At 44.3% G+C, this 11,829-nt stretch overlaps 1 protein-coding gene across 2 annotated transcripts; it reads right to left on the bottom strand.

Annotated features, from left to right (window-relative positions):
• Window positions 1-8: 8 nt before the first annotated feature.
• On the bottom strand, window positions 9-10,814 carry si:ch211-217a12.1 (alanine aminotransferase 2-like). 2 transcript variants are annotated; one of them, XM_053412077.1, is made up of 11 exons: window positions 10,454-10,814; window positions 6,526-6,615; window positions 6,128-6,236; window positions 5,797-5,930; window positions 5,150-5,393; window positions 4,628-4,707; window positions 4,015-4,151; window positions 3,202-3,376; window positions 1,711-1,866; window positions 1,513-1,625; window positions 9-1,037 (listed from the first exon to the last, which is right to left on the bottom strand). In XM_053412077.1, exons 1-11 carry the CDS (start codon window positions 10,598-10,600, stop codon window positions 947-949), a joined length of 1,476 nt encoding a protein of 491 aa, XP_053268052.1. In that variant the 5' UTR covers window positions 10,601-10,814; the 3' UTR covers window positions 9-946. The 2 variants fall into 2 exon arrangements, with proteins under 2 accessions (XP_053268052.1, XP_053268053.1); XM_053412078.1 differs by lacking the exon at window positions 10,454-10,814 and adding an exon at window positions 6,717-8,161.
• Window positions 10,815-11,829: the final 1,015 nt, after the last annotated feature.

Below are 11,829 nucleotides of genomic sequence, written 5' to 3'. Positions count from 1 at the left end.
TTGTCAGATACATTTCAAATGTAAGATCCAGCATGAATTTATTTTTTAATTCAAGTGTTTTAATGTCATTTTAGTACAATTAGTAAAAGAAACGGCTACATTCTGAGACGTTTAAGGATTTCACTGGCAGGACTCATTCTCACTCACTCTCATTCACAGACAGCAAGGTCAATCAAGTAATCACCTAAAGGCTCATTTGTTCTGCCTCTACGCATGAAAACAGACGCATCTTTACAAACTATGTCATCACTGACTCTAGTTCCATGTGTCCCTCATGTTGGCACAGTTGTTAAGCAATATATCCACTAGAGGGCAGCACACAGTTGGGTTTCTGACAAACAAACATGGTGAAGGTTGAGGAGATAGTGATTAATGTACCTCATGAGAAACAGGCAAAAGTATCGTTTTTAACTGCTGTGGTCAGTGAGGCGATTCAATATACTCCCACATGTGACGGGAAATTCTTAGTTCAAATTTCTGCCTGTTTCCTGGAGTTGTCTCACTTGAACCACGAGCTACACTGCCCTCCGGGATTTCCAGTGATACTATTCTGTACCTGGGAGCTTCCAGAGGATGTGCACAAGTTCAGATGAAATCAATGCAGAGTGTTGACGGAGGGCTCTGTCTTTGTTTAACGTTGAGAATAAATGAGCCTTTACACAAACAAAAGGTCTTGGCAGGAGAGAGATGCACTTGTCACAGGTGACACCTAAAATATATTATCGATCTAAAAACAACTTGTGAACTTTACAAAATTGGCCGGGTAAGTTCATTGTGCACTTATAATCTTTATATGCTTTATGTACATAAGGGCACATATTTTCGTTAGCTCTCGCAAAGAAATGTTCAAGGTTCTTCACTGATGTGAAATGGGCTCGAAGGCACTTGAAGATACTGGGACTGATGTGACTTAGTTCTGGAGATGCAGCACCGGGTTGGAGGATCGTTATGAGAACTCCTGAGTGAACCGCAGGTGGAAGTCGCGGATCTTCTCCAGCACAAATTTCAACTTGTCGGTGGGCGGCAGTATGGTCATCCTGCAGAGGAGGATGTAATCAAAAGAGGGGAATCGGGTTAAAGGTGCAATTCGAGGATACAACAAGACATTCCTATCACTTAATGTTTATAAAGATGGATGACGCGTCTCCACTTCCACTGTCGAGAGATGAGCGCAAATATTGCCGCCATCTGACATTAGATACAGTTTCGAAGTACTGCCGATACACATGCTAGACCAATCAGCTGTCAATCATGGCGCTTTACCTCATTTTAATAGCATTAAATAACCAATTAATACCAATTTATTAGAAAATAAGCACTTGGACATACATTCAAAAAGGACCAAAAACAACTTTCAGAAAAAAAAAAATTGACGTGTACTCTGTCTTTTGTACTGCAGCCAGCCACCAGAGGGCGATCACAATGATTTTGGCTTCACTTTTAGGGATCAGTCGCGTCGTCCATCTTTATAAACAGTCTATGGGTTTGAACTCCCCAAGTCTCTTTACTCACCTGAAGTGAAAGGTTCCGTCTCTTTGCCCAAAACCGCTACCGGGCACCAGACAGATCCCCTCCTCCTCCAGCAGCTTCATACAGTAGAACATGTCAGGGATCTGGCCTTCTTCCTACAGACACACACAAACACATATATTAAGGATTGTCTACACAGATGATGAAATCAGTCTGACACAGTGTGTATGCGGGGCCGACCTTGGCCTTGTCGATGGCCTTCTGAGATAAGTTGAGGCGGGGGAAGGTGTACATGGCCCCCTGGACCGGATTACACGTGAAGCCAGGTACTGTGTTGAAGATCTGTTCTGTGAGCCGGGCCTTCTCTGCCAACGCCGCCAGCACCGCAGTCCGCTCCTGCAGGAGAAATAAAAGGTCAAACCGTCAGGAGAGCGCCTGAGGGTTCTGGATCCTTTCAGACAGTGATGTGGGATTGTATTGTTGTATTGTGACCACCTGAACCAAACTGTGGGAGAACTGAAGCTTATTAAAACACACTGGTTTATCTTTCACTGCATTTAAAAGAGTTTATAAAATGTTAGGACCTTGTTATTTAGGGTTTGGATGTGAAACCAGTCTTTAAATTGAGACCCAGGAGAGGACAGTAGAACACTGAGCTGTGCAGCGGCCTCTGCTTGTCTTTGTTGCAGTGTAACGTCACACCCTCTGAAGGTGGACGGGAGCAGCAAATACCAATGTAAGATGACTCTGGGCGAGGTTTACTGTTATTGCTGCACTGGGTTTGAACATTTGACCGACGTGCTGATAAATATTTTGGCGAGGCTCTGGTTCCTACAGGCTGTAATCAAATCCTCCGGCAGGTCAGTCATGAGAGAAGGTCCTGGATGTGTTGATTTCTATAGGGGGCGAAGTATAGGGCATGAACCAATACCTCATGTCACACCATTATATCACAAAAGGTCATTTTGATCTCTAGATACAGAGAATAACTTTTTTGAAAATGCTTAACATCCATTAATGATGTTCACGTGCTGAAGAATGCAGTTGTGCACTATACACAGAGCAATAAATCTCGCAACTACACACTTATAGTACCAGTAAACACACAAATGACTGCAGGCCTAATGGGTTCCTTTAAACTGCACAATGCTCTTGCCTGACCATGGGCCTAATGGACACAATAATGTATAATGCTTCTGTTCCTCTTGACAGAGCTCAAAGTTGATCAGAAACAATGAAGCACAGGTCATAACAGCTGATTATTCACAACTGACTCAGAGCCACATGAGGACTTTAACACATTCAAAACAGGCTTTGTTACATCCTGGCATTTACAGATATTTGCATAGTGCAAGGACAGTCTGTGTTTGCATGCACTAAGGGTGTTTCCAGGGTGTGTGTTTAAAGGGATAGTTCGTCCAAAAAATAAATATTCACTCATCTACTCACCACTGAAGCTATGGCGAGTTCTCGTGAGATGAGATCAGCGAGTGAATTTCGTACACTTGGATGACACCACAGGAGCAGTATGGAGGCATTTAATGTTTTTCTCTGCCATTTACTTCCATTGTATAGGATTTGGCTGAAACTTTGTTTACCCCTGAAACTCCAAAAGTGTTTTTTGGAGTCAAACACTTCACCCACCTCTCCATCGGCATAGTGGTCAGTAGATAGTGAGTGAATTTGAATTTTTTGGTAAACTATCCCTTTTATTCGAGTTTATTTCCACACCTTCATAAACAGGGTGTAGGACGGCTCGTCGGGCTGCGGGGGGTTGACCACCAGGTCCAGCAGAGCCTGTCCGGGGATGGGGGGACACAGACGCACCGACACCAGTTTGATGAGTTGGGCCTTCACCTCCGGGTCCATGTTGATCACCTCCATGTAACCTCCACGGAATCCACACCTGACAAACACCAGTGGACAGGGAGATAGTCAGACACTAAGTATACTCTGATGGAGCCTGCAACTAGTGAGTCACATTCAGCCGTCTGCACATTTTCCTGAAGTTTTATGGAGGGGGCTGAATGTAAGAACGCAAACATCAGTCAGAAATTTTCTGGAACTTCACAGCGAGTGAGCAGGCGCGTTGGTGACATTTATAAGAAACACAGAAATGGAAAAACCAAGAAGAATACCAATATCTCAGGATGAAAAAGAGGTGCGATAAAGGGAGAAGATGCCCACAACGATTTTGACTTAGAAAGACGAAGAGATTCGAGAGCTCTTGATTATTAAGTCTGAAGCGGGTGTCGATGTGTTATAAACAAAACATTTTTTTATTTCCGCAGGGGAATACAGTCATCATTTATCTGTCAGCCAACAGTTTATCATTCATACATCCATTCACACATCATGGGCAACTAGGAGTTCAGCGGTTTGCCAGAAGACACTTTGGTATGCAGACTGGAGGAGCCAGAGATAAAAAAACATTGACCATCAGATCAGTAGACGACCTGCACTTACCCCTGAGCCACAGTCGCCAAGTGTGTGTGTGTGTGTGTGTGTGTGTGCGTGCGTACGTGCGTGCCCCTCGTTACTTACTCTCCCATGTAGCATTTGGAGGTGGAGTGGAAAGAGGCCATCTCCACTGTGCTCGAGTATTCTGGTCCCATCTCAAACAGCACCTTCTTGAAAGAGTGAAATTTACAGCCCTCTGCATACACATTATCCTGGTAGACCTGAAATCAGAAAAACAAATGTAGATGAACATACGATCCAAAAATAATTCATCAGAATATACGTGCAGAATATCAACAAATGTTGATTAAAAAAAAAATTGCACTTAACAATTTATGTATATGTAGGAAGAGAAATATGTATAAATAAATGAAAGACAAAAATGTATGATGTAAAGGATATTTATGTATTTTTACATTTATTTCTACTGAATTTCTATATGAACAACAAATACATGAATAAATAAATATAGAAATACATAAATAAGTAACCAAATCAATTGTGTATGTGATTGTTTGCATTTTTCGTCCTTCATATACATTAAACAAACAAAACACTGGGGTTCAGGATCATCAGGTGGAGCCTGAACGCAGCACGCTCTAGAGAAACCCATGTGATTTATCGTTAATTCGTTATTTAAAGACAAGAAGAAACAGGGAGTGGGACAAAAAAAGAGGAAATGACTTGTGTGAATTACTTCATCAGCCATGAGGAAGAGATGCTCCTCTTTAGCGAATCGGATCACGTCTTCGATGCACTGCCTGCTCTGGACCTGACCTGTCAAACCGCACAAGGACACAAGTGTAAGGAGTATGAGAAGAGACGTGCACAGACACAGCGACAACAAAAACAAATCACAAAACATGATCACGTGATTTGATATTCAAGAAATTATCTCATCCTACCTGCTGCACATTGCTGTGTATAACAAGTACAGTGTGCAGATTTCTATCTTCATAATGTACCCTCATAATTAAAGTGACATAGCTCAGCACTGACGTGAGATCAGTTTTTTTTTTAGCAATCTCCCTGCTGCCAGCTCATAGCAATTAGCCAACAATGAGTCCGACCACACCACATTCACAAGCTGGATGTGTCTGAAACTGGAAATGACACTTGCTGCCATTTGACATGAGGCATTAGAAAAGGCCCACTTTTCAATATCGGATTTAAAACCTCCAGCCACTGTTCCATTGCACGTGGTGAGTGCCACACATACCGGTGGGGTTTCCAGGGTTGATGATGCACAGGACCCGGGGGTTGCAGTGCTTTCTGGCTTCGGTCAGTGACCTCCTGAGTTCTGCAACGTCCAAACCCCAACACTTTTCCTCATCCAGGTAGTAATTGATCTGCACGGCAGCCAGGTCGGCGAGGGCGGCCGAGTACAGAGGGTACTGAGGGATGGAGATCATCACCCCCGTACGGTCCCGACCCTCACCACACACCAGCAACTTCAGCATGGTCTAGAATCAGAGGAAAAGAAAGAGAGCAGAAACCTTTATTTTGAAGAAATATAGATTGGCAGGATGTTCATGGGCATAACCAATCCGGCGTGTGTGGAGTGAAACAAACACACCTACTGGATATTTAAACACACTGTGACACCAACAACCCCACACAGCAGGTATCTGGCAGTGCAGTAGCTGGGTGTATCTTAGGTCTGTAGGTCATTCAGTAGTAGCCTGATTAGATTGCGTAAAACCAGAGAATGATGGTCTGATAGGGACAAAGGTCTACAGGTGGAATGACCCGTTGGCCTTGTACCAAAATACGTCATCCAAGTGGATTAACGCAACACACTGACTGGTGAAAAACAGTTTTGAGACCAAAGTACGTCAGTGAGACGATGAGAAGTGTCACTCGTACCACGATGGCATCACTGGCCCCGGTGGAGAGGTAGATGTGGTCAGGGTTGGAGGGGATTCCACCGTCTCTCCTCTCGATGAAGCGGGCCACATCCTGACGGATGCACTCAATCCCCTGGCTGGCACTGTACGCCCCTAGAACACAGGACGGTGAACTCCGATTCAAACAGAACACTCGACATTGATCGGTCCATGTCCTGTTTAAACAGTGAAATGGCTCGGAGGGTCTGAATGAATGATTAATGAATTAACAAATGGAGGGAGACGTGCGTTGCTGTAAGGAGAGGTTTGGCCAATGCGGTTGGTAGAATGTGGGGGGGGAGTTGACTGACCTATACTGTGGCCGCCGCAGGCCTCGAGAATACGCCGCGCTCTCTTCTTGGCGTCTGACGGAAACTTGTCGTCTTCCAGGAGTTCGGGGTAAGAACACAACGCCAAGACCTGAGGTGGAGACCAAAAAGAAAAAATTACATCACTACGTATCTAATCCTTAAATCAGTTTTATATGATACACACAAACAACCACACGCACACACACATATAAATAAATCCATCCAATCTCTATACTGCTTATCCAGTGAGGGTTGGGGGGGAGCTGGAGCCAAGCCCAGCTACACACACACAGGTTGCAAATCCAGTTTAACAGCATACACTTATAATATGTGCTCCATACATATAATTAATACATAAGCACCTTGACCTGAGGCAAACTTTGCTGAGGGGCACTAACCTGTCGGAAGAATGTGATTGGTTTCTGACCCATGGCGTGGGCGTCGCCTATGTTTGCCTTGATGACTTCTGTGAACGGTTTCTTGACTCCCTGAAAAAGACGTGCAAACAGAGAGACTGTGGAAAAAGCTGGAACTTGGATATGGTGAAAGACAATGTGTGGTGTAAAGTCGTAGAACAGTTACGTGAGACGTGAGACATGAGTCAACATGAGTCAACATGTAGAGCGGCAGGTTAATGACACCACAGTGGATTAATGACCGATTTAGTGATATTGGTTCTCAGAGGTCATCACCACTAGGAACACATACTGTCCCACGCCCTCCCTCTGTGGTGAGCAAATGAAATGAGTCACATATCCCACCCTTTTATATTGCAGCCAACAAACACGTCCCCCACCCCCGGGAGCCCCTGAAACACCCACACAAGCATCTTCTCTCATTAGCGGCCTTTTGTTTCACACAGACCCCGGCTGAAGTTGATTTTGGCCCCGTGCAGGAGGAGCTGGACGACACTGCTGCTGCTGCTCACAGAAACACAAACCCCTCACTGTTTGGAGTTGTAATGCTCAAGAATCACTGGCTTAGTTAGAAATTGCATGATGAGCTTGGATTGTTTCATTTTATTCCTAATCTAAACCATTTTGCTGCTTCAATCCACTCACTCTTCCTCTCTATTGAATCAGCATGTCCCAAATTGGATGCTGCAGGCTCTGGTTTGGTGCCTGCTGGACTGTTCTGCTTACATAAGTAACACCTTAACATATTTAAGACTTTTTAAGGGCCTAAAATTCAGATGATTGCATTTTAGACTTTTAAAAGACTTTAAGACCCTGCTGAAGCCCTGTAAATACATAAGATCGGATGGAACACTTGAGCAAAACCTTAACGCAGGAAGCAACATCATGTCCCTACCGTCCGGTCAACAACAAAATCGACACCCTCTGCCCTTATCACCAGTCAGCTGAAGAAGTGTTGTGCCTGATTCAGCCACACACGTCCAACTCTGACCTTTCCTTAGCAGGTATATCAGTTTAATAATCCCTTTCCCAGTCTTGTGAAAGCTGCACAAATCACACAACAGGCAAATCAGCAGATCAGTGCCAGGGCCTCACCCATGTGATTGAAAATTAAGCTAGATTTCTTTTCTTCTCAACCTCTCAACACACATTCAAACAAAGTTCCACGTGGCTGTTTGAGTTTAAGCGCAGGAATGTCCTGTCATCACTTTAAAGCTGCAGACAGACCTGCTCTTACTAAGACCCAACTGCAGTCACCTGAACTTGTGTAACTTTCTCATCATAACTTTAAGTTGATTTAATCACGATATTCATATGTTAATAGCTAAGCCGTTATCACAAGTCTTTCATTTCTCCCCCGCAGACATTGGCAAGGCCAAAAAATAAACAAAGCACAATTGGCCTGTATGTAAAGTACTTGTTTCTCAATAACCTTGACATAACCTAAGTACTCAGAGCACAGGACAGTTCTGCTCTCTTTAAAAACATGTTTACATTATCTTTGTCATGATTCAGCATGTTTTACGACAGAAAGTTACCAGGAAACGGGCCTCCGGGGGCACAGGCCGAACTTTCCTCTTGTCAATATTTTCATTTCTGTGTCCTTGCATGACAGCGGGAGTGAGACCCGCAATGACCTCTGGGTAGAGTGATAAGTAAAACGTGAATGTGTTTGAAATCTTAGTAACTGGATGCCGCACGTTTCCTTTTTAGTCCCTGTCCCTGCCTGCTCTCCAGCAACAAAGACGCTGCTGTTCTGTGGGGGAGGGAGGGGGGGGAGAAGCCACTTGCTTCCCCCCAGTTCAGCACCGAGTTCTCCAGCACCACCAGGCACCGATCATGCAGGCTGGACCAGTGAACCTTGCAAAGCTAAGAGGGGTCAGCGGGATGAATGAAGCCTAGCCTGACAACCGTGAGGAATTCACATTTCACTCAGTCTTGTGACGCAACCTTAAAGCTATCATCCTAGTGAGAGCGTTCAGGGTAAGATCACTGGAAGTGTGCTTATTCAATCTCTGACTGACGCAAATGGAAAAGGAGCCACTGCTGCTCGGCTCATGTGATTTGAATCAACAGCACTGATACGATTCCAACTGAGAGGAAACTGGGAGGAGAGAGAATTCAGGTGGATTCTTTTTATGATCTCTGGCTCTATTGTTGCCTCGTTTATTGTCACAGACACTTGCAGACTGAATGAGATTCAGGACTGAATTAGATCACTGTCAAATGTCTGGGTGAGGATTTTAAGTGTCATCACTGCACCGACGCACACACACACATACACACACACACACATACACACAATTCCATAAAATCTGCTGAGCCATCAGCCAAAAGTGTTCTAGTCGCAGATGTGACAGGAAGCCACCTCCAGAGGAGTAGACTGAGCTGCGGCTGTATGAACCCTCCTGACCTCCTGGAGTTTCCTTTATCTGGACACATTTGCATCAGCTGATGTTTAACAGGTGACAGTGAAAATTAAAGAGGAAACTTTCTTTTTTCTTTTCAGCACAAGCAGTGTTTGGGTTTTCTCTAGAAAAATCACAATTAAAAGTAGCTCACACACTATCAGAATATCATGCACGAAGCAGGTTTCCTGAAACAAATATTTTTCGCTCTTACTTTTCTGGACTTTAGATTCGATAATCTCATTTAAACCTTTAAAATTCATGAATAATAAACCCTTATGGCACAGCAGCAAAGATTCCAGTCAATCATAACATTTTGTTTTTGGCATTCCCGTTCTCGAACAGGGGAAAAACTTGTGGACTACCAGAGAGAGAGAGAGAGGCCCTGCAGAACGCTGCTGGGACCTCACAGTTGCACCAAGCTCTTCCAAGGAAGTGTCTGCAGGAGGAGGGAGGTGGGCAAATGGACAGAGACAAAACAGGGCAGAGAATGAATCCTCTCCTCTTATGCAATAACCATCCTCAATGTACAGAGCCACCTCGGGGCTATAGAGAGGAGTTTGCTCAGAGAGGCCCCGTCCTCCAACGGCTCTGTTACGTGTCCTGTAAAGAGAACATAACCGCCGAGAGTTGCATCACCGCTTTTTAAAAAGGGGCTTACACTTCAAGCTGCGTGTGCTTCCTCGGGAGGGAACAGCGGATCAATATGACCACAGCAGAATGTAACATGAGTTGTAATGCACGGGAGAGCCGAGGCTGAGGAACACGAGGGACTCTGGTATGCAAGGACATTTAAAAGCGGACCCTCTGTCCACGGCCCTTTCACTCCCTCAGCCAGTCAGCAAAAAAATCAACAACAACTGCTCTTAATACTTCTTTCATCTCTGACATATTTATTTCTATTTCCAGCTTTAAGACAGGTGCCAAATACCAGGACCCTGAAACCCCAGCAGATAAATGGGATTCAGCCAATTTAAATGTTAGCAATCACATATCTGCTTTTTTCACTGTGACAGGTTTAGAACTCCTCAAAGAAAAAAGGCCTACTGTTAGTTTTTTAATTAAATTAAGTCATGCTTGGGATTAAGTGTTACCCTATCATGAACTCTATAAGACTGTACTGTACATTACGTACTCTAACATGCACTGCAAATACTTTAAATATACTCCAGTGGAGTTCAAAGTCTATTATTTCATCCTGTTGTGGAGCTGCAGTTGGGAACTACTTCAGTGAGGTACAAGTACTGAAAAGTGGTACTTAAGTAAAGTAATTGAGTACATTTCTTTAGTTTCTCTCCAGCACAGATGTGAGACTTAAAGCACAAACACTGAGGAGCTTTACTTGTTGTGCTGCTCAGTGCCAAATCCACTGAAACACTTTTTCTACATATTTCCATTATTATACATGATGTCCTATAATATGTATATATATGTTTCAGTGCTTTAAAGAAAAATAATATAGATATGAAATATGAAATGCCTTATTAAACTCCTGTGTTTACCTCTTTCAGCTCCTTCTCTATCTGCACCGCTCTCTGGACGATGGGCCCCCGGACCGCGTACTCCACCCGCTTCACGTTGGGGTTCATGTTCTCCAGAGTGAGCACCCGGCCCCGGGGCGACACCCCGTTCGCTGCCTCCTGGGACATCTCGGTCTCCCGCAGTGGATCTGAATCGCAGCCGGAGAATTGACAGCGGTGGTTGTGGGAGGATTTCTGAGCTGGTGCCGGTGGTTGAAGCAGGAATCGGCTCCGCTCGTGTGTTGACTTCCCCTCCGGCAGCTCCTCAGCTCCGTGTCAGTGGACTCCCTCTGTTCATATTCCCACTCCACGCCACGCCTCGCTCGCTCCTGCTCCTGGTTGGTTGGAGCTCATTTCTTTTTTCTTTCCTCTTCAACTTCAACTTCGCCTCTGGCCACAGCAGCGTGCCAAGAGACGCCTTCAGGTGCTGTAGGAGAACACACAACTTTAGTGCAAGGTCAAGAAACCGTTTTGCTTTGAAGCTTCAAAGGCAACTTTTGGGGATAACTACGGTGGAGGAGAGAGCTCAACGCACTGCAAATTAAGAAAACATGTGCAAATACAGAAACGCGCTGCAAATAGCTGATGAACATGGCTGTTGTTCAGAGTTTGTCTTTCACACATGAAGAACGCAGCAGGAGATTGTTTGGGTCAGACATGCTCACAACAACAGGACAATGTTCGGAACACTCAGTTGAGGGGATGGTGTTTTGGTGTTTTGGTTGATCATTGTTTTTAAAAAGAAAACATAAATACAGATAATTTAGGCATAATGTCACTGGCACATGTAAAGAAGAGTAAGTATAGAAAAGTGACATACAGAACAAATACGTAAGTATACATATGGGTAGAGAATGCTGGAGGCAGGACATGATGTATACATTTAAATGTCGGAGGCAACTGACTCGGACTTCACGTACAGTCCCTCAAAAGAAATTCAGGAATATGTCCGTATATTTCAGTGAAAAAGTTTAGCTGGGAAGCTTCTCTTTTGCAAAAGAAGGTAAGTAATTTATTGAGGAATCCAGGTGTCTCTTCAAATTTAAATGGCATGTTTTCAAACCGGTCTCAGAATTCCTTTCACAGAACTCCATCCTTGATCCAAATCAGTTGGGCTTGAAGAGCAGCCATTACACTGATACAGCTCTCTTCTCTGTGACTGAAGACCTGCAGGCAGATGCAGAGCTGCCACTCAGGCCTCAGTTCTTATCTTGCTGAACTTTTCAGTAGCTTTTGATTGCATTAATCTCTAATCATTCTGATATGGGCATCTAGGGCAAAGTGCTTTCTTGGTTTGAATGCAATCTCACTGGGCATTATTTCATTGTGTCATGACGATGACAATCATTCTTATCCCA

Source organism: Pleuronectes platessa, chromosome 20, assembly GCF_947347685.1.
Source record: "Pleuronectes platessa chromosome 20, fPlePla1.1, whole genome shotgun sequence".
Lineage (NCBI taxonomy): Eukaryota > Metazoa > Chordata > Actinopteri > Pleuronectiformes > Pleuronectidae > Pleuronectes > Pleuronectes platessa.
This window is presented reverse-complemented; position numbering and strand designations above follow the sequence as displayed.

Excerpts from the sequence above, each read along its gene's own strand:
- si:ch211-217a12.1 (XM_053412077.1), bottom strand. The coding sequence starts at position 10,600 with ATGTCCCAGGAGGCAGCGAACGGGGTGTCGCCCCGGGGCCGGGTGCTC. Across the intron at positions 6,237-6,525 it reads CAATCACATTCTTCCGACAG|GTCTTGGCGTTGTGTTCTTA; the intron begins GTTAGTGCCCCT and ends TCTCCACCTCAG. Across the intron at positions 5,931-6,127 it reads CTGCGGCGGCCACAGTATAG|GGGCGTACAGTGCCAGCCAG; the intron begins GTCAGTCAACTC and ends CCTGTGTTCTAG.